This window comes from Eurypyga helias, unplaced genomic scaffold (assembly GCF_000690775.1).
Source record: "Eurypyga helias isolate BGI_N326 unplaced genomic scaffold, ASM69077v1 scaffold39396, whole genome shotgun sequence".
NCBI classification, from domain to species: domain Eukaryota; kingdom Metazoa; phylum Chordata; class Aves; order Eurypygiformes; family Eurypygidae; genus Eurypyga; species Eurypyga helias.
The window spans coordinates 7,231-30,520 of NW_010259394.1; the positions used below are offsets into that span (position 1 = coordinate 7,231).

Here is a 23,290-nt window from a genome sequence, read left to right on the forward strand (position 1 = left end):
ATATGAAATACCTTTTGTGGCCTTTTAGAGCAGACTTGGAAAAAAATAACTTGTGTTCCATTTGTCAAGTTTCTACCACGTATATTTAAAAAAAAAAGCAAACACCTGAATGGTAGGGGATGTGAGGGAGTGAGCTCATGGGCTGGCTTCTGTGGAGCAGTGCCTAGGTGCCATAGGAGAGCTGAAATGGTCTCTTGTGATCCTTCATACAGGAATATTTCCAGGCTGTGTCTCCTCTTGTGAAATTTGGAAATCCTCAGTGTAAGGGTACCACATGGCATTTTTTTTGAAGTTTATGCTCTATGTAGTAAAGTAATATATTTTCCTGGGCTGGTGGTTGGGTAGAAATCCTCGTGAGATGAGCTGTGCTGCCTGCGGCTCAGAAGCAAAGCATGTCTGGGTAAAAGAATAAATGCATTATTTGACTCCTAGAAAGCAAGGCTGCAGTCTGAGGGGTCTGGAAAGAAGGCACGGTGCTGAATGCAGCAGTCTCAGAGCTGTGCTTCAGCTCATAATGGAGAGCATTTAGAGAGGAGTTTGGTTTGAGGAATAGGTAAAAGTCGGCATCTGTGAATCTGTAATGCTTTTACAAAGTTTAAAAGGTTGGGGAGCTTGTGCATTTAGTTGGGGGGAGGCCACTTTAAAGCACCAGTGTAGTTTCCCAAGTTGGAAGATGGGGAACAAAAAAGGAAGAAAGGTGCTATAATGTTAGAAAAGGGGACGGTAACAGCACTTAGATCCATCCTACTGTTCTTCAGGGCGATGGGCAAGATTAAAAGAAAAGGGGGGGGAGGAGGGGGACAGCATTTAAAGGGGGGGTGGAATAATTGTGGCTTTTAATATGGAAACTTGCTCCCTCTTTTTCTTAAAACCTATGTCTTTACTTCACAGCAAGCAAGGGCAGAGCAGGAAGAGGAATTCATCAGTAATACTCTGTTTAAGAAGATTCAAGCTTTGCAGAAAGAAAAAGAAACACTTGCAGTAAACTATGAAAAGGAAGAGGAATTTCTCACTAACGAGCTCTCAAGAAAACTAATGCAGGTAATTGTTGCCATCACTGATGTTTCTCCTAGGAGCCTCAGGACCAACTGGTGGCTGAACTTTTTGTTGGTGTGACTGCACTCAGAGGGATGTGGTCAGGTTGTAGCTGTTGTAAAGCTGATATTTGATAAAAGCTAAGTGCAAGAAGCGTAGTGAGTAAGTGTTTAATGTGTTGCTTTAAAGTTTGCATCTGCAAACTCAGTGTTGAGAACCTGAAAGCTTGCAGAGAGATGCAAAGAAATGGATGCTGCTTCAAGTACATGTTAACTGTCTTAGAGAAGAGAGTTACTGATTAATGTAAAACATTAGTGAAACAGACACTTTTTTCTGGAATATTTGATATTTAACAGGAGCCCTGAAATATTAAACATCCTATACAAGAATATGCAGCAATGCTTGAAGGAAACTTTTTTCTGTAAGTTTATCTATACTTTTAGCAAAACAGTTGCTTCTCTTGAATTAATACACCTCAGTTGGGTGTGAAAAGTAAAAAGTTGAAGATGCTGGGACAATTTATGCGGAGAAACTTCTTCTCATTACCCAAGTTGCTAATTTTTGGAAAGTGGGTGAGTATTTGTTAAAGTGCTTGTCCTGTTTTGTGATAGACTTAACTAAATACCTGTGTGTAGGAGACAGGGTGCTAAGTTAAGTGAATGTTTGGTGTGATCCACTGTGTCTTTTTTCGTGCCATTACTTACAAGCTTTGTCATGTAAAACTAGCCAATCTAAAGAACCTAATCTGTATGTTGTAAGCAGTTGTTATGTTCTGCAGCTGGGGACTTAAGGCATGTTTAGCCCTGCAGTTAGGAAATACGCTGTTTGGAAACAACGTTAGAGCTGATCCCATCTGATACGTTTGTTACTGAAAACTGGGATTTCATTGACTTTGTATATTTGGTGCCTATTATCACATAGTAAGTTAAGTATCAAGATAAAATATCCTCTATTACCGTTTCCCCTTGCTATTCTTGAGGACTGCCAAGAATATTTTTGAATAAGGTGTACATTTGCTTTCAAAGGAATGTATTTCTATTGAAAACAGAGAAGCAGATGGCATCAAATTAGGGGTATCGAGTGTTCTTTTCTAGTAGAAGTAAGATGTAGATGCTGCTATAGAAAAGTTGAGCAATGTTTAATTGAAAGGGCTATGTAAAAATGGGTTACAGAGCCAGGTTACCTGGGGCTGTACTATACACTGTGTAGAGCAGACTAAAACTTAACTTAAAAAGTAAAAGCATGAATTACACTTGATTTGGCTGAAGGGTTTTGAGCTCATATAATGTCCTTGCGCACAAATTTGTACAGCACAAGTTGTGCAGCAACTCCATTGGTGTATTTAGTAATTGCTTAAAATGTGCTCGGCTTTATTCCTAGCATTCAACTGAGATGGCTTTAAAGCTGTATCTTTACCAGTTCTTAAATTACTAATGTTATGCAAAATAGGTTCACGCATTACAAAGAGAAATACAAGCTTCTTGTCAACCTAAAACTATAAAGTTTTATTATTTTCTGCTACAGACTTTTTCTGAAAGTATCCTTCGGCTGTTGCCCCAAATTAAGGAAACAGGTAACAATCCACCACTCTCAAAATGCCCAAGGGGGGTGCCTCGGTGTAATGCATGACGTAATGCAAGGACATTATGCTGTGTATCCGTTGGAAGGGTGTAACTTCATTCTCGCTGGTGAGAGGGAGACTCAGAGAAGCACATATATCTGAAACAGAATGCAGGCTTAAAACTGTTATTCTCTCATTTTGTGTGGCCTCTGGAGAAAATTCTTAGTCTTGGATTCAACATTATCCCATAAATATTATCCAGCTTATAGCAGGCAAGTCGCAAGTTTCTGAAAGAAAGTAATTACACAGCCATAACTACAACAGTATGGGGGTATAATTCTGACCACCACCTGCTTTTATGAAAGAGTATCACAGCCTACAGCCTTACACTTAATGTGCCCTTCCTCCAAGTCTCATTTAGCGTTAGTAAGCACGGTCGTGTCAACCAGGTTTTGAAAGGTGGCAGTTCTTAAATGCACCTGTGTTCCAAATTGCTAGTCCTAAAACTGTAATTACTCTCAGCATCATTAGGTAGCAGTTTTTGGAAGTAAATTACGAGTTTGTCCTCTAGCTAAGTATTAGCCCAGGTTAATTGGAAAAGAGAACAGCTGTCGACATCCTGGCAGTGCTGGTCGTGGTTGTGCCTGTGAAGGGTGAGTGGTGTGGAGTATCTTGCTTACGACTTCACCTGTTAACTGCAGATAAGGGGTATATCAAAGCTGTAGCGCAAAGCGTGCTTTTGCTGTGTCAGAGGAATCTGCCCTGCTATGGACTACAAAACCTGATGACATCTGCATGACATTTCCTACCTTTACAGTGGCTCAAGACTTGCAGGACAGGTGGAGGTCTTGCTTGTTTTGAAGCACACAGTTTATTAAAACTGTTACTTGTTGTGTTTGCTGAATGCAAATCTCATTTCATGGCTTGATTCTGTCTTTGATGTGATAAACCAGCTGTGAAATGCAAAAAATGCATATTAATGTATTCTCCTAAACACTAGTAACTAGCTCAACAGCTTATAAACTATGTAGAGGAAATGGTCCCTTCCCCAAGGATCTTACCTGTAGAATTAGGAAACACTTGAATATTACAGTTTGTTTCCTTGAAAATAATTCTCTATCTCTATTAGTGATCATGGATTTAGTAACTTGATATTAGAGTATTGGTGAGTTACAGGTAATTTTCTTAAGCAGCAAAGAACTGAAAATATTATTGACATTGATTTTTGTTTTCTGAAAGCTCATCTGGTTGGAAGTTTTGATTCTTCAGTTCTGAATCCGGGAAATTATATCCATATAGACTGCCAGATTATAAAAATCTGAGAATGGAAACTCGTGATACTACAAACTCGTTTTGTGGAAGAGAGCATTGTTAGCACACAACACATAGTCCACTTAGTATTTATTACAATATCTTTTATAGTTTGGCATCCCCTTCCTGCTATGCAAGTGTAGTGCTACATTCCTGACTAATGTTTTCCAGGCACAGAAAGTTAAGATAATTACAATTTACCTCTTCTTTTCATTTCCTGATATTTGTGAGTGCCAATACTTAGCATTACCTACTAGAAAGTAGCAAAACTTACTCTATGAGCCAGTGCAAGACTGATAAGGCAGTTATAAGGCTAATAATGAATTAATAAATGCTCACTTCTGTTTTTGGTATCGTTGAAGACAATTCTAGCTAAATGAGATGCCGACTTTGGATGATGACTTAACCAGAAATACAGTAGTGTCCAGTGGAAGTGTGGGCAGTAATTGGTTGCTCTTGTGTCATTTACTGTGTGGGGTTAGACTCCTCATATGTGTTTGCCAGGCAACATTGGTCTGACCTGGAACTGGACTTTCAAAATTCGTGCTGTCAGACATTGTGCATCAAATGGCTTCCTGCTTTTTTATGACTAAGGGGGAAAAAATTGCATATTAATCTGTTTTGTCGAAGACTTTGCCTTTTGGAACAGAGGGAGGGGTGCACTTCTGGTAAACTGCATATTATTTGTAGTCTCTTAATTTTTCAAGTATTTACTAGTCTGTGGCTGTGTCAAAATTGAAGGTGAAAACCACCTAGCAGAGGGACTTTTTTCATAGAGCCTGTGTGGTTTTTGCTTTGTCAGACCTCGTTTGTCACGATTGTAGGGCTTGTGCATCGCATTCAGAGTGGCGTCTGGAAGGAGCTCCCAGAATGCTAAAACGCTTTAAATGCAACAGCTGACTGCCAGAGCACGAGCGGCAGCGCTCCTCGCTAACAGCCTAACAAGAATTTCCCAGATGAGCATGATGTGCATTACTGTTACAAAACACAGAGTCACATCAGGTTTTCAGTACTGTAATAAATTAATTTTGAAGCATTTTACTGTATGCCAGAATGACTCTAACCATACATAGTAGCACATAAAAAAAGGTGTTTTCACTGGAGTAATATCATCTTCCTGTTGCTAGCCTTTCTGGTACCATACCTTTGCTTGATAACACCTGTTTTTAACTGTGTGGCATTAGCTTTTACTGCCTCTTCAAGCCCAATAAATAAGTATATGCTTTTACTAGTTCAGGTTTCTTTGTTTAGCATAATTTTTTATTTTCTAGGCTGAATGTGGCAGGGATGAAGGGGCATATGCGTCTCAGCAGAGGTTTTGGAGTAAACAAAAGCTTTTCATCACATGCATTCCTGATAAAGCCTTATATACGTTCACTACATTTTCCCATGTACTTAATCTGATTTATGTTTTTGTCTACCTGACTAAGTCTCTGGAAAGTTTGGAACAATATTTTTATAGGGTTCTCAATCCCTGGTCATTGTAGAATGTCAGTAATATTTTGCAGAGTATCATTAGAAGTGTTTTGATGTAGGATCTGTTCTTGCAGCTGTTGTGGACATAGACTTGTTGAGTTACTGTTCTGAAATTTAAATTGGTAAATCTTAAAAATTTATCTTCTGTGAAACAAGGCTGCTCCAAAGAGTAATCTCTAATATTGTTTGAAATTACCAATTCATTTATTCCTTAAATTGTGCAATCATCTTTTGAAATGAAATTCAGATTTCTTTTTTCAATACCCTTATTTTTGGAGGTGGAAATTGGTCCAGGTATCTGTCCTTGAAAGTAAAATGCTACAACATACCAAGATAATAGCATTATGTGTAGTCAAGCAGATTAAGTAATTGGGAGACTATACAGAACTGTTTCTGATGCAAGTCTAATTCTTGACAATTCTTTCAAAAAATTGTAAGTCTAAACAGAAGCTTTTAGCCTTCCTGCTCTCCAAAATACGATGCGTCAGCTCAAGGATGCAAATTTGATTGTGCGGAATAAACAGAGTCAGCTCATCTGTCATTTAATTGATGAACATCTGGACATAAAGAGGAAGCAAACTGCTGATACAAATTTGTTAATAAATAGGACTTTCAGGATGCAGCAAAGGAGGAACTGGACAACTTTGGAGGGCTGGAGTGGTAAAAATAGACTGTTCAGTACAAGGTCGTAGTCTGGGGGATAAATGAGGGTTGGTTTTTTGAGGCGGAACTTCATCCATTAGCTACATAATTTCTTAAAAAGAAATTTTTATGAATTCCATAAATGCTGTCCCAGAATAAGGCAGTACAGTAAGGAAGAATGTTAAATGTGGTCCTACATTGTATCAGGAAACTTGTTTTTGTAGAGAGGAGGATGGTATGTTAGTTGTCTAGGGCTTACCTGAACTAAAGCATGCACTCTTTCTGCTGCTAAATTTTGTGTTTGATAGCCCTGTTCTCACTTCAAGCATTAGCTGTCTCTCTTGCTCCAAACCCATCTCTGATCTTATGTAGCTGAAAATGCCCCCCTGTCTCTCCTACAGTTTTCATATGCAATTCAGCTCTAAGTCATTGTCATTAAGGTGACACCTTCTCACACATTTTTACCTTCTCACACATTTTTTCCTTCTCTTTAGCTGGCAGCTGTAGGTGTATCCATAAACAGTTGTTATTATAATTGCATATAATTAAAAACAGTTTGAAACTACTCCCTTACATTACTAAATAAAAGAAACATTATCCAGCAGTGGCTTACCAGTGGATATTTTCTCATTGTTAGCAATTCTCTTTTTCAGTGTAGGGTTGAAGCATTAACTGGTTTTTGTTTTGTTTGGGTTTTTTTATGATCAAAACCAATAACAGGGAAGTTTACCCAATTATGACACCATTATTATGTGTTTTGGGGTGTGTTATTAGTATTTTTCTCCCACTCTGTATAAAGAAGCCAAAAGGATGAAGGCGAGTAGCACAATAAAGTAGGTTCATCAGAATGGCCAAGAGGGCTTTCATGTTACAATCCCTTTTAGCACCCAAGGGGAAAGTGTTTATGGGTGTCTTCTTATTCCCAGTTACCTCACTTCCTGGTGTATTTATGTTAAAATCAGAACAGAAGATTTTCTGTGATAGCTCTCTCCCAGCTTCACTTTATAGTGTTCTGGACTGGTCCTTTTGGCTGCAGTGTGTTCACACTCCCAGGGTAGGGTTTAGCAGATCCTACACAAGAGCAACAGATCTAACAGGGAAGCCTCATCAGCCCTCGTGTGATGGAAATTCCAACAAGCTTTATAAGGAATGATTTGACAAGCAAGACTCTGCTATTGCAGCTCAACTTAAAAAAAATAATATGGTACTTGCATTTGCATAAAGCACACAAGAGCAAGAAACAGTATTTGTTGTTAGGTTGGTTTGAGGTGCTGCCTTACAGATGTCAGCACGATCTACCTGATTCACTGGACTGTCTGCAGCTGCTGGCAGACCCCAGCCACACGCTTTCTGGTAGCAGCATCTGCCTTCAGGCTGAGTAAGAGTCTGGCTATGTGCCTTTTCGCACAGTTTAATTTGCTAACTAAATATAAGCTGATTACAGCAACTGGCTTTGGTGTCAATTTTTAGTTAGGTGAAAAAAAAGCATCTAGCTAGTGTCTAGCACGGATGAAAGTGCAGCAAGTGCCTTGAGCTAGGTGGTAATCCGCACGCCGCCTGCTCTTGGGCTCTTTGGCTGTCTTCAGTCTTAAACGGTAGCTGCTGCGTAGTGGTGGGGAAGGACAGAGAGGGGCTTACAGGGTTGTACAACTAAATAACGTCCTTTTGATATTAAACCTGTGTGTGGTTTTTTTCCCAGCCACACTTAACTCCAGTACTGAAGTAAGGCACTTCACACTTTTATTAAACAACACAAACAGTATTTAGATTTAGAAGTGTGAATACAAATTTTTCTCCCAAGGAAAAGCAGCTTTGCATATTCTGATACAAGAAATGAAATGGCTTTATTTCCAGCTAGACAAATTAACAAAATTTCCTAAACGTTTGGTCGAGGCCTGCCATGATTGTCTCCATGATTATCATGTGGGAGTCTAGGTGTCAAGTGCATGGGAATTTCCATGGACGTCAGGGATTTTGGAAAAATACTGCAATTTAGTAAGTTAAAGGAATAAATAACAAAATCAATAAGCCTGAAAACACGTTGAAACTGAAAACTTCTCCCATATCTATTTTGCCAAGTAATTATTGTCTGCCTAGTGATCTCTCCACACATCCTTTCTGCTCTAAACTCTCTGCCGGTCTACACAGACCATTCTGTCTGTCTATAGCAGCAAAAAGAACTGAATTAATGAACTAGCAATTTTAGTTTGTTTTAACATCAAAGTATATTTCTTCACTGTGGACGCAATCCAGCAACCTTGACTTGAGTCTGCGCCTGAGGTGTGTCTCCATTTCCGCAGATTTTCCTTACCCATTTAGACACTATGGACTTCCGTATTGCTAGGTGATAGCCAGAAGCGCTGGCGTAGAGAAATCAGCAGGTGGAATAGGTACCTGCAGTTGTCAGTGGAGAGCCAGAGCACGGTGTAATTAAACCATTGTCTTCTGGTGACAGTTGCTTTTCCCCAAGTCAAATTCACTTGTACCACGGTGCTAGTCACACTGTTATAGCCGTGGGAAGACTTGGATCTTTCTCAGAGAGATTCCACTGTGATTTTGACTAATATTAAGTGACTACTCCAAGCCATAATTTGTTAAAGTGTGAGTGTGGGGGTTTACTTGTTTCCATCTGCTTGAGAGCTTTGAGAGTAAAGATTTTTTTTTTTTTCTCCATTGGAAATAGTAACTGAAAAAAGAAATTCCCTTGAGTGTCAAGAAAATTTGTAACATTGATTTGAATAACCCATGTGTATGTCATCAAAACCTTTTGATTCTTGCTAGCATAGGAGTAGACATTAGTTGGTTGGGTTGTTTTTTTACTGTCTTCTTGCACAACAGTTTTAGGAGTATGACTTCAGTCTTGATTTTAAACTTTCAGCTGCCTGGGAGAAGGAAATGCTAAAACCCGCATTTTAGACTTTGTGTGCTCATGAGATGATGCAATTAGATGAAAATTAATGCTTTTGTGAACATTAGGGTAGATTTTTGACTTCTGAAGTGTCTATTTTATGTGCTCTATGTAATGTATCTATATTGATTTTACTTTATTAAATATTTGGAAATATGATTTGCATCCATCTGCTTTGTAAATGGAACGTAGCATAAAGTGTTGCTTTTTGAAGAGCTGTTGGGTGGGTTGTGCATTTTGAAATCTTTGGAGAAGAATGATCAGTAGAGAATTTAATGTGCAATAAGAATAAACATGTAAATAAATGTATAAATAGTGCTTAATGTTTCATAGTTTTATTTGTGTGTTTAAAATACTTCCATTTCTCCTCAATTTTTAGCTGCAGCATGAGAAAGCTGAACTGGAGCAGCATTTAGAGCAGGAACAGGAATTTCAAGTGAACAAGTTGATGAAGAAGATCAAAAAACTGGAAAATGATACAATTTCAAAGCAGCTCACGCTGGAGCAGGTAACTCTTACTTTCAGAATTACGTGACTGTAAAACGAGGGATTCTGGGGAAAAAAAAATCATTTAAAATTATTGAACTTACTTAAGTATGTAAGAAACTGGGCAATATCAAGAATATAGAAAAGTCAGTTTGACATTCAAAGCAATAAATCATTAACGTAATTTGTTACGAGAAACTTTGATTATTCTATTTTCATGGCCGTTATGACTTTTAGTAGCTTTGCTTCAGGCCTTCATGCCTCCTGGACAGTGAGTTTTGCAAATGCAGATTTTTTTGTGAGTAATGCTTCTTGTTGCTGCTGCTAGTGAGAAGAGCTGTCACTTTGGATGTATGCGGTCTAGTTGTGCTCTAGGTCATCTTTTTGTGACAGCTCGGGTAGCACAGGACTCGAACTGTGAGATGTCAGCTGTGCGTGTACTTACAAGGCTTTGAGATGTGACCACATCTAACTCCCTTTCTCCCTAGAGAGCAATGAAGATGACAGAGATAAAACACCACTTGTTTTGGTCATGTTTGCACTGGAAGTTTAGACGTTGGGACTTGCTCTTATGTCTAACTTTAGGCATGTGCATCAAAGCATCTCAGTGGCGTTAGGAGTCCTGTTGACATAAAAGGCAAACTGATGAAACAGAGCCTTGTTCACAAACTTCAGGTTTTCTGGCTTGTGGAAGTCCAATAATTTGGGTGGTGTGAATATAGTATATTATTTCTGTGATTTTTTTTCCTGATCTCATCGGATGTGGAACTCGCTGCTGGTAATGTGAATTTCTACCAGTCTTGCATGACTCTTACTTCAGTTAACATTGTGGGTAAATTAATTAATGGCTATCTTAATGATGAAGTGGGTTTTCTTGATTCCTATGCTAACATTCTGTATGGAGAGATCTGTGGAACAAACTGAAAAATGGAAAGGTGGGAAGACGTAGTTGCCAGCAAATCCTTTAACCAGCGCGGGAGCTCCTGTGAGGGTGAAATAAGTCTCTGCCACAAGGTGGCGGTGGCGGCTGCTTAAATCAAAACGCGGAGTAAGTTTGTGTACTAAGCTGCTTTAGTCTTTGAAATCTTAGTGGGAGCCACAGCTGAAGTTTATTTTTGTATCATTGTTCTGTGCAGAGACTTGTGAAATCACAGAATTTGAAACCTGTTGCTGTGTTTGAGTATCCACATTCAAAAAGCATGGATGCTCAAAGGTGAATTGCTTGTATTTGGTGCTAACAGGTCTTTCTCTCAAATATCTGACCTTGAAAACTTTGTGTATGAAGATGTTAAATTTGGCTGTCAGTCTTACTTAGAAATTCCATGTGTAATGCAAGTATACCTTTGTTTTCACTTACAGTAAGGTATAGTAAATCTCAGGTTACTTGGAATTTCAGCCTGCTTTCTTCTCTTAAATTCAAACAAAAAAGCCAGTTAACCAGCTGAAGCAACAGCCAGTGGGGCATGTGCTGAACCTAGCAAGAAGCAACCAAAAGTTGGGAGCAAATGTTGCCTTTATTGTACACACAGGAATTAAGAGAGATTGCCACAGCACTTCAATATAACCTTTGGGAGACAGGGCTTGGAAGGAGTACTTCAGCAATGCTTTGAACATAATCTAGGGCTGCGTTACTAGATCCAGCACTGTAACCAGTGAGCAGATAATTACAGTGTATGTTAACTGAAGTGTTATTTTTAAAACACGGAACATGAATTATCCATGCTTTGTCCTTCTTCCTTTGCTTCCTCTCATGTGAGCTGCTTATGCCACAGGTGATCGGTAGGTAGACACTGTGTAGCACTGTTGGATGTGTAGAATGTGGTTCCTAAATTACAGATTAAGTTGGATCTTAGGGTTCAAATGTGACCTGACTTAATTTTCTTAAGTGTAGCTTGAAATGGCAGGACATTCTTCTCTGAAGTCTAATGGTGAAGGAATTTGCAACATGTGACTGTTTCATTAACTGAATGTCTTGGTTAAAATGAGCAATAATGTTCTGTGTTACAGTTCAGTGGTTTGATAGGAAATAAATAGCTGTCAGTTAGCCTGCCAAGTCTGTGTAGTCTTGCTGTTACTCTTTTAATTGCTTTTCTGTTTCATACAGTGCAGTGGGTAGCTAGAAGTGATGCAGTTAGGGCATGAGAAGGAAGAACTAAACTGCTAATAATCATCTCCTGTGTTGGCTTCTTTGAAAGGAGAGGAACATGTAATGTGTAAAATTTTCTGGAAAGATATTCTTGGAGAGCAGCAAAGAACTAAAGATGCAAAGAGGGAGGGTCATATGAGAAGCAGAGAAGTGAAATTTGGGTTAGTGGGCTTAGGCAGAGGTGATACTCCACTTCCATTGATGTGGAAGATCTCCATTTCAGGAGGGAACAGTTCTCCTTGTTAGTAAGTTGGCAGGATGACTGGAGAAGCAGTAATCCAGGAACACACAGGCAATGGATACTTTAGCTGCATTTGAAGTAAAGTAAGTGTATGCATAAAAGAGCAAGAGATGAGAAGAAATATAATTGGATGGTGAGGAAGGGTAAAAGGGATTTTTCCCTTCCTCTGAAGGGAAAACTAAAGTCCAAAAAAGCAAGCAATACTTCCTTGTTTCCCTTTTGTGATGGTAAAAATTAAATGTTGTTTGATTGGAATGTAACTTTGAACCCATAGAGAATGACACTAGTATTGACAGAACTGCTGGCTTCGTCTTGAGATACAATCCCATCCTGCTTATTTTAGTTCAGGATATTATCATGTTCCTAATCATTGACTAGAGCTAAAGTACACCTGAAACCACCCAGTACAAAACAATATTCTCTGAATCCAGGTCAGGGTGCTGCAGTCACTTCTGTACATTCAATTCAAGGTGTTCATCCTCAAAGCTTTAATATCCTGACACTGGGAGGAACTGAGACAACACTCAAGTTCATTAAAGGAAGATACTTGTTTCCAGCGTGTTTTCATATTGCCTGAAATGTGGAGTTTTAGGTCTGTTTCACAACCTGGTTCCTTTGGTGTTTCTTCAGAGCCTGCCTGTCAGCCTTCAGGGCACAACACAAGGCTCATTGTTACTGATGATTTGACTTTGCTATTGTGCATGCTCACCTACATGCAGACTTCTAATTAGTGGACTCCACTGCCTTGGTGATGGTTGCTGTAATAGTAAATGTAATCTTAGATGCCTTCAATTTCCAGTATCCTTCCTGTCATTAAATGAAATAGAAAGGAAGCTTTTTACAAGGGCCTGTAGTGACAGGACAAGGGGTAACAGGTTTATATTGAAAGTGGGGAGGTTTAGATTGGCTATCAGGAAGAGCTTCTTCCTGGAGAGGGTGGTGAAACACTGGAACAGGTTGCCCAGAGAAGCTGTGGATGCCCCATCCCTGGAAGTGTCCAAGGCCAGGCTGGATGAGGCTTGGAGCAACCTGGTCTAGTGGAAGGTGTCCCTGCCCATGGCTGGGGGGTTGGAACGGGATGATCTTTAAGGTCCCTTCCAACCCAAACCAGTCTAGAATTCTATGATTCTAGATTTATTTTCACTACTCTGTGTTCATGGGTTAGTTTGGTGCTAGGTCAGTAACACGGCTACAAAAAGACTGTGTCAGAGCAGGTGAGTCTGATTCATGCTGCACTGAAGTGATGCAAAAACCATTGCTGCACAAGTAGTGATCTGCAGTCAAACCTTTTTTCGTACGTGTTTATATAGGCAGCTATGCAGTGTCATGAAGACCTGTGTGTTGGTAATGCGGGAGCATGGTGTGCAGATTCCCAGCATGTTTTGTGTACTTTCTTTCCTCTAAATGCTGTCAGCCCCAGGTGTTTGTCAAAATGGCTAGTGAGCTGTGTCTTAAGGTGAAGCATCCGGTCTCATCGGGGCTGAGACCTTTGCCTTTGTACTGCTCCTGCTTGTGTGGGGAATAGGGTGTTGATCAGGATCCAAATTCTCATCCCTCAAGTGACACTGAAACATGTTGCTCCTGACTTTCATTGAAGCGTAAGTTTCCTCAACTGTTGATGTACATCTGGAAAGTCAGGCATGGAAAGATTTACTGAACAGTGTTTCTGATTATGTTCCCTATTAGTCCTCAATATATGTCTGGTTTCATTTACAGTAACTAACTCCTCTGAGCTTTAAAGAGGCGCTGTTACCTGAATTGTGTAAATATAAACTTTATTTGGGTATCTCATAAATGACTTAGAGGGTAGCACAGAGCTTTTACACATTTAGATGCTGTGATGGCACTTCACCCAGTGATGCAGTAAAACAGGCAGGGAGATAGCTTAGTACCTCTTTTCAGCATTTCCATTTTGCAGTGTGAGATTGTTTGCCCATCGGGAAGCTAGTGAGTGTTAACTAAGGCTTGGCTGGGAAAAATACCTCCATGCTATTTTCCACCTGTAAAGGTGTTGAGCTATTCCCATGTGACTTCTGGAGTTCAGCAGCCAGTGTCACTGAGTAAGATCAGCTGTGCCTCTCTGTGTTCTGGTGTGTTCTTGTTAATATTTGCTTTGTATTTGTACTAAAATGCTAATAATAGATTTGCTGATGTATGGTTCTGTGTTACATCTGCTTTTATTAGCTTGTAGTAGAATCAAGAATGTTTGTTCACACAGGAAGTGAATGGCAATAATGTCAAGTTAAGCGTTTACTTTTATAAAGCCTTTGCTAAAACAGAAATACATTTGTTTCTGCTAGTAAGGGTTGATACAGGAGCACTTAGGACAGTCCACATTACTTTTTCTTTACTGTTTTTGTTGCTTCTCCCTTATCTAAGAAGGCAAACGTGGCTTTTCTTCTGGTTTTGGCTTACTTTGCTGTGATTCTTCTACTAAAAAAAGGTCTAAATTTTTTCAAAAGAATAAATGTTGGTGTAGTGGATGGTAAATTTACTTTGAACTTCAGAGATGTGTGGAATAGGAGATGTCTTTGACCACGTGTCCAGATTTCAAGCTCCACCTTGATGATGCCAAAGACCGCAAGTCCTCTGAGAAAATTTTCTGTTATGGAGAAGACAACTGTGCAAATCCTGAATCTCTTGATTTTTCACTGGCTCTGTGACCAGTGTGTTGTGCCTGATTTTTGTTTCCTTCACCTTCTCCTTGCTGGCATAGTGTCATGTGAAATAGTGTTGTTACAGCAATGATCTTTCCTAATGCCTGTTCCTTGCAAAAAATGTATTTCCATCATTTTCTTGGTTCATTTTTCCTCTCCAGCTAAGACGTGAGAAGATTGACCTTGAAAATACGTTGGAACAAGAACAAGAAGCACTAGTGAATCGTCTCTGGAAGAGGATGGATAAGCTTGAAGCAGAAAAACGGTTTGTCTTGTCGCAGTGTGCGTGATACCGTGTGAGAGAGATCATTTAATACATAATGTTCTGGATTAAATATGGTCATCTCTGTCCCATTAGACTTGTTTAATATATGGAAACGTGGTAGCAGAAGTAGTTATAAAGCACCTTGTTTACATGTTGCCACATTCTTGACTGCCTAAAGTGGGTGAAACTAAATAGTTGAAGAAATTACCTGGGAAAGCTTGAAGGAATTTGCTGATTTTTTTCAAGTGCTGATAGACTCTTGTGGTTTGGGGTCAGCTTTGTTTTGTGGCCCAGAGAAAATAATGTGGTATTTTAATGTGTTTGTTGTATGAGAAACACTTGGGTTTTCCCCTGTCTGCTCAAAGACAACCATTTTTTTCCCTCAGTGGTGTGCGCTCATGTCATTGAGGCCTCCCGCTGCTTCTTCCAATAGATGTTAAGACAATGAGACTTTGTTTTCATGGGAAAGCTAAGATTAAAAATAGGTATTGAAGAGATCCTCTCTATAATGCCATATTATAAGATCTTTGGTTCTGGGGAGAGTAGGGCAGAAGAGATGATGAATACCTTATTTTCTTCCACATGTTTAAGGACAGTTATGTTAGTGTCTCTCTGTGAATCTTGACTGGGGCCTTAGAAAACACCTGACCCTAAGTGAACTACAGGTTTTGTAGTTTTATTTTACAGAGACCTGCTGTGTGGAAGATGCTCTGAAGAGCTGCATGTGATATTCCAGTGTTAAATCCATAGCACGATGGGCCTTTGGTAGGATTTTTGCACATCGTAGATTTAAAGCCTTCTTTAAGCCAAACCGTTTCTGGTTTAATTTGTCTCAGGCTGCGTGCCTTCTTACGAGGAGCTGTGGTGAAGTCACACCATGCTTTAGTACCACTGTATGGTATCTGTCAATACTAGGCCGTGCAAGGAGTTGTGCTTTCATACTGCTGTCTCTGCTCTTCAGGGCAGAGTAGGATCTGGCCAATCAACGTGTTTCCAGTGAAGAACAGTTTCATGCTTTCAGGCTGAAAATTATTAATCGTTTAACTTCAAAAATCGTCATTTAGAACACTTAATAGCTACCATATGCTTATTGTAAGAGAAGTTCATTACTCCTGCATTTACAATCAGCTATTTGAGATACGTGAAGCCTTGACTATATGGAATACTTTTCTGTTTGGAGATAAGACAAAAAAAAAAAGACGACTATTTGACTATGTTTCAGAAAACATCTGTAAAGTTTTCTCTTTTGGTAATGGTGAGATGCAGAAAAACTTGTGTTTCGCCACAGGCATACTTTACTCATCTTGTCATCTTTAATATTTGTTCTTCCTCTAAGAACATAAGTGTAAAACCTGATAAGAGGTTAAATAAATCTGCTTAGAAATGATTTTGTGGAATAAGTAGTGTTTAAGTATAAAATGGAGGTAACTATATATAGTCCAGAATTTGTTTTTCCTGAACTGTATGCAGAAGTGTTTGGGAATGTGTCTGAATGTTTAAAAAAATCATCTGTGTTTGGACAGAAAATTTTATTTTTTTTAACTCACAATTTAAAAGAAGTGAAAGGATTATAAATCCTCTCAGAACACTCTCCCCTAAAACAGTAGTTAAAATAAATTTTGTATACTTGTCAGAATCCTTGCAGTGGCCTTATGGGGTATTTAAGGAGTTTTCTTTCCATTAGAATTGAAGGTAAAGTTTGAACTATTTTTCATACAGAATTTTGCAGGAGAAATTAGACCAGCCAGTATCTGCTCCACCATCACCCAGAGACATATCAATGGAGATAGATTCTCCAGAAAATATGATGAGACATATCAGATTTCTAAAAAACGAAGTGGAGAGGTTAAAGAAACAACTGAGGGCTGCGCAGTTACAGCGTGAGTAAACAATTTGTTTTGACTATTTTAAAGTTTGTGTAATATGAGATTTGTATATGTATTTTCATGAGTTTGAATTTAAGGCAGAAGTGGAAAAAAAACACAGCAGGCTTGGATTAGAACATTTTCGTAATGGCAGTATTACTGCTCATCGATTGTATTTATATTATTTCAACATATAGATCCTTCAGAATATACTCATAGCCTACTTTGTAAGAGTCTTGTTATAAATTAAGATGTACTCCAAAGAACTAACAGCTTGCAAAACAAAGTTCAGTTGTGTAGAAGAATTTGACTTGTTAAACATTGCAGCTACTTTTTAAGGTGTTGTTTATAGCTGTCTTGGGCTAATTGTTCAGACAACTCTTTGACTTCACAGTAGAGCAGAACAAGTAATGTTACTTTGTCCTTGCCTAGGTACAGTCACTTTGAAAGCACACAGAATAAATAGGTGTAGAAATCTGTGTGATTGTCTGAAAAGTGCCACGAGGCAACAGCCTCAGGTTGCGCCAGGGGAGATTTAGATTGGGTGTTAGGAGGAATTTCTTCACGGCAAGGGCTGTCAGGCATTGGAAGAGGCTGCCCAGGGAAGTGGGTGCGTCACCATCCCTGGAGGTGTTGAAAAGACGTGGATGGGGTGCTCAGGGACATGGTTTAGAGGTGGACTTGGCAGTGTTAATGGTTGGACTGGATGATCTTAAAGCTCTTTTCCAACCTAAAGGATTCTATGGACTCTTGACCAGAAGTGGAAAGCCAGGAAAGCCCTGCCATTCAGGAGAAGGGGCTGCAGCTCTGAGCACATGGTCCCAGCTGGCAGGAAGGTCGCTTGCCTCTTTCCTGTGATCTTTCCAATGCTAGTCCTTCATTCCTTCATGCTAATTCTGAAATTTCTGTCAGGAGTTTCATCAGTTCCCCCTTTTCCAACAGCACAGTTCCTAGTCAGTAGCATTATATTGCAGCTGATAGGTAAGTAGGTACTTTACCATACAGACAGAAACATCTGGGTGACAAGGAAACTGGCAATCTTTTCCCCTCTAGCATGCTAGTCTTGACAGGCTAACTGGAATATTTCCACCCCCGTTCAGAGAAATAGCTTGCCAGAGGCAGCAGCCTTCCTTCAAGGCAGAGATGGTGGGAAGGTGCTGTTGTGCGGAAGCCTTGTGTACAAGTTTGTGGTATAAATAATTTGTGTCAGTTCAAAGCAGATAAGGATTGCTAATCTTTGTGTTTGCCAATTCTGCACTGCAGCCTTCACTGACTGCGCTTCAGAATGAGAGCAAGGCCTTCGCTTTAAAGTACTCTCTGTACAAATGTAGCCTAATTAATTTCATCTCAAGTACTTCATTATTTTAAGTGGTTTATTTTTGAATGATTGTGATTTACAGTAAAAAATTTAGAAGCCTTTAAAGTCAAATTTCCATTGAAAATGAGATCTAGGTTTTAAAGTACCCTTTGTGAACAGGTTAAACAGCTGCACTGTGAATAGCAGTGCTGCTAGAAACAGTAGATGTGCTGGCCTGCAAGCAGATGAAGAATCCGAAATACAGTTCTCAGTTTGGTGTTAGCAATGTGTAGTTGTTAGGAAAATATCTTGTATTACTCATAAATACTTAATAAAATCTGCTTACAAAATTCTGATATTGGTATCGCATTTTGTATCTCTGAAGCACTTCAGTTTAGGAACTGTTTTGGTATAATAATAGCTTTAAATTTACGTGATAGTTACATTTAGGTAGTTACAAATAACTAAATGTGATAGAACACATTTAGTTATTTCCACAGAAGAGAGAGAAAGCACGTATTGTTGATAGTTTGGGAACAGTTTTCTAAAACAGGAATTTTCTTTGGAGGTTGCTGCACAACAAAGTGATCACAAAGCATGATGAATCGTAGTGTTTTTTAAATATCAAGGCATTAACTGTAAAATTGATCAAATACTTGAAAGCCTCACGTTGTGTGCCAGAAGTTTTCATCATATGTTCCACTTTATTTAAATCATCTGCCATAATACTTTGTAGCATTCCCTAATTTGATTTTATCACTTTAAGTAGCCTGTGATACCAGACCACTTAAGTTATGTTTGCAGAACTTGGTTTAGGACTGAAGGCTCAAATTGCCCTTTGACGTACAGGGTAAACTGCTTGTTGGCTTTTAACAAGGGTACATGTTCCTCTGACCAACCTCTGGTAGAGCGTGTAGCTGAGAGAATGCTGCAATGCTTACAACCTAGCAATTTCATACGAGCTTGAGTGTGTTAGGTTTCAGAACTTGTTTTGTGCTTCCTCCCTTGAAATGGAAATACACCTTTAAAATTTCTTCTCTGTGTTGCCAAGAAGAACATGGCATAGTACAGTTTTTTCATTTGTATTTCTTCTTGGTGCTTTTGGTTTTGTTTTCTTCATGATTTTTTTTTCCTTTATTTTCAAATTTGCTTTGGTAAATACTTATAATTTTTTTTGCTTTTTACCTTTTATTTTCAAATTGCTGTCAAGCAGTAATTTATTTTAGTAGCTACTATTCTGAATTAGGCTTGGAAAGTAAAACAAAGGATAATATCCAGTAATCCATCCTGAGTATTTTCTACACCCTCATTCTTGAAGTACTGGAGTAAAATTAGACACAAGTATTGCCTGTACGTGAAATTGAATTTTGATCTAATTTTAACAAAATTCTGAACTTCAGATTCAGAGAAGATGGCACAGTATTTAGAAGAGGAGCGACATATGAGAGAAGAAAACTTGAGACTTCAGAGAAAACTACAGAGGGAAATGGAACGTAGGGAAGCACTCTGCAGGCAACTGTCAGAAAGTGAATCCAGCTTAGAAATGGATGATGAAAGGTTTGTATTTTCTAGCTGTGCAGATACGTTGCCAGTGATCTTATTAATCAATACCCATACTGCTTTTGGAATATTATAGAATAAGTATTACAGAAATAATCTGCATATGGGTTTATTATATGCATCAAATTTCAGCATGGTTCTAACTTGGAGCTAATTTGTCCTTTGCAGAAAGTAAAGTATGTTCAGCCAAACACAAAAGGATACTGTGTAAAACCTTAGAGAGAGGAAGCATTTCCAGAACTTGGGTTGTTCTTGATGTCCAGAACACTTGAATTTTTTTTTCTCTACTGCAAGCTGTGTTGCTTGCACTGACCTTACAGATAAGTCTTGAGTTTTTCATGGTTTTCTCTGATGCCTGTTAGTGTTTTCTCACGTCATAAAGTGCACTTTGAATTAAAAATTCTTACTCATTATTATTATTTTTGTTACATTATTTTGGATTTCTAGTCCTTAAAAAAAAAAAGGTACCCTGTGCTGTATATTCTTCTGACAGTGAGATGGTTCTTTTCGCATCATCAATTTATTTGTTGTAAGACATAATTTACCAGAAACTAAATACCAGATATTTTGTTTCAAGGAGCACCCTTTAAGTTCAAGGTAGTGTTTTCATTTTAATGAAATATTAGGCAACTGATTTATTGCAGTAGCATCTGGTATTAAGATGTAGTGAATGCTATATAAATTGAATTGTTAGAAACATAGGATTTTGGTGTTTTGAATCTACTTTCATTAGCCTAGTCTTTTCTGCCGGTATCTATGATGTGATGGAAAAACAGTCAAAATCTAAACCTATGTGAATTATCAGTAATAATCAAACAGTGTAGAGTATCCTAATACTGTTTTTTGTCAACCAGTTGTAGGTAGTGGTAATCAGTAAAATGCAATAAAATTTGATGAATTACCCTGTATTTGCAAGAAATGTCGTTGTGATGTTGATTTTCTTGGTACAACAGAAGTATGACAGAATTTCTCCAAAACAGGTGCTTGCAGTGTAAACAGTAAGTGAAGGACGAAGCAGGTATTAGAGTGGTTAGTCTAAGGAGAAATGTGCATACAAAATAATTGTGGAATGACAGTAATGACTTTAAAATGTAAACTTCTGTCAACTTATGTTGTCTTTCTAAAGATGATGGTGGTGATGGATCAGATACCCATGTTTTTTTCCAATGCATCCTGTTATCTGGTGGTGCTTTTTGTAGGAGGGGGTAGATAAAGATGCTTTACTGAATGCAAAATCCACAGGTCTCCCAAAACATCCTCCTCCTGACTAGCAATAGCTTTGTCTTCTCAATCCTCCATCCTGTTCTCTGGAGTAGTTGGGAAATACCTGAAACTGAGAAGCACACTAACAATTCCATATCACCTGATCCAGGTACTAGGATGATTTACAGAAAATTGTCTTTATTTAGAATAAAATAAGGTGAAATCACAAAGAGCACTGCATTGCTGTAATACACATACTCTCTGCATTACAAGTTACTGTGTGTGTTGCGGAGGTGGTCTAGTCAGTTCAGTTTTGCAAACCTTGCCACTGGTAGCTCTTTGGAAAACGTATATTTAATTAAATTTTGATTTGCCAGTTTGTTAATGCTTTGTTCGTTATTGCAGTTATTTGTATTACCTGATCTACCCAAATCTAAACCAACTTTGGTGTCACTACAGTGTACAGCTGTGTTAGGTGTTCTGGCTTAAGTGATTCTGAATATCCTGCTTAAAAATCATTAACGTCCAGTATCTAAACATGACTCAGACAGTTTACAAACTGGCTCACAGACCTTGAAGTAGTCATCATTGTGAGTTCCATCAAATAGGAATATTTTTAATGCTGCTCCATGTTGTGGGTTTTTTTCTCTGTGATCCGGAAATAAATGTAGCCACTAAGAATTTCTGAGTAACACAGTGGTAGAAGGGGAGATGAGTCAAAGGGCTCATAGGTAGCTGATTTTGCCTGCTGCTTTGCTGTGTCCAGTAAGAAAGCACAGGTAAATGTTATATAAACCCAGGTGCATCAATTTGCAACCGTATGTGCAGAAGGTGAGCAGGGGAACTTCTAATCTGGGCAGTGACTGAAAAATCTAGATGGAGAGTGCGTAAGCAAGTCAACCTGAAAGCTGCCATTCTCATGCTGTGGAAAAAACGTAGGGAAAATTACTTTTGACATAATAAAAAGTACGTGGCAAGTGGGAGCAATTGCTGTTTTTTTTAATCTCCTTTTATATAGCACTGAATGGCTGTGAAGAAGATTCACTGTATTCACTGAGTAAAATACAAATAAATCCCACTAAAGTTGTTACAGGTGGGGGAAAATGCTGGATGATAAGATTTATACCTCTGGCCTTAATATGTACTATTGTAATCGTATAGAACTGGTATGGATTTAGCTACAAATGGCTGAGATAAGTCCAACTATTTCCATTGAAAGTTAAGCCAGTATCTGAGCCTTCAGCAATGAAGAGAGTTCCTGTCATGACTTCCTAAAGGTGGCTGGTCCTTCATTAATCTGAGGTGATTCCTATGGGAATTGGAAAACAAAACACCACAGTAAAACATTTACATGGTAATGTTTAAAAGATTTAATCTAATTATTCTTTACCTTTTTTTGTTAGATATTTTAATGAGATGTCTGCACAAGGATTAAGACCTCGCACTGTGTCCAGTCCTATCCCTTATACACCCTCACCAAGTTCTAGCAGACCTATATCACCTGGTAAATATTTAACCCAGTTTCTAAAATTATTGTATGCATCACATAGTAACATGCCCTATTAATATATTGAGGTTGGTACCCTTTCAAAGCTAGTCTGGAAAACAAAATGCATCATAAATGTAAGACTAGTTTTGCCTTTGATGTCATCTAGTGCAGCATGTTTTACGTTGGTTCTGTTTTACACTGTGAGCAGGTATTAAAGGTCAGTTAAGTAGCTGTCACTTGAACTTTTATTTCCCTTTTGCCCTCTCTTTTTCTCTCTTACTGTCTCTTTTCTTTTTTCTTTTTTTCCCTCCCCTCCTTAGAAGTTGCCCAACAGGATGCATAGTCCTAGAGTTTGGTGATGAACTAGTAATGAGACTGCTGTTGTGCTCTGAATGAAAACTTCTATAAGAAGTCTAATCTTGAACTTGTGAAAAAGCAGATTTCCATTTCTTTTAGTAGAGAAATGGCTTTTGTACTTCTGCTATTCTCTGTTGTAAAACATTAACTATAAAATTAAGAATTTCTGTCTCTAATACTTTGTATAACAAAGGAAAACTAACTTTTTTTGTGTTTTTAATTACTGAATATATTTTTAAGTCAAAGGAAATGTATTTGTCTTACTAACACATTTATTGATCGAAATTCTACGTCCGTTAAAATTACGCTTGGACATTCATGAGAAGCTGTTGGCCATGGATGGTATTACACAGGTCTGCTAGAACATATAAAATGTCTTTAACTCTTCAGTTTTCAAAAATTGACTTTAGTTTTTCAGTAGGACTCAAAATAGTTTTCATCCAGGTGTTGCAAAAGAAGTAAGCTATGGTCAGAAGCCATGCTACAGTGTTAGAGATGAGCATTATGATAAGAGTGTTTCTAGAGGTTTCTGGGCTCCTGAAATGAGCCAAAGCACTTGACTTACATGGTTTTTCTTGGTAACATACCTTGCAAAACATTGAATGTTTTCTTACCCTTTCTCTGTAACTGGGTGTAGAGACACATAGTCCTGCTCACAACTGTTCTGGGGTAGCTGCTTCAGATGTTTATGGTTATACATGTGCAGCCTTTGTAGTAATACAGTATTCAACTGCACATTGATTTTGCAGCCCACACAGTGGTTAGAATTAAAAGGATGTGTAGGGACAACT

At 38.5% G+C, this 23,290-nt stretch overlaps 1 protein-coding gene across 1 annotated transcript in view; it reads left to right on the plus strand.

The window, feature by feature from the left end:
- Positions 1–891: 891 nt before the first annotated feature.
- CCDC6 (coiled-coil domain containing 6) overlaps positions 892–23,290 on the plus strand; it is a gene marked incomplete at its 5' end in the record, with an annotated part of 29,579 nt that continues 7,180 nt past the window's right edge. The window contains 6 exons of the mRNA XM_010154647.1: positions 892–1,041; positions 9,313–9,441; positions 14,625–14,728; positions 16,448–16,608; positions 19,291–19,447; positions 22,057–22,157. Of these exons, the coding sequence (XP_010152949.1) occupies positions 892–1,041; positions 9,313–9,441; positions 14,625–14,728; positions 16,448–16,608; positions 19,291–19,447; positions 22,057–22,157 (802 nt within the window). The remainder of the gene's footprint in view (positions 1,042–9,312; positions 9,442–14,624; positions 14,729–16,447; positions 16,609–19,290; positions 19,448–22,056; positions 22,158–23,290) is intronic.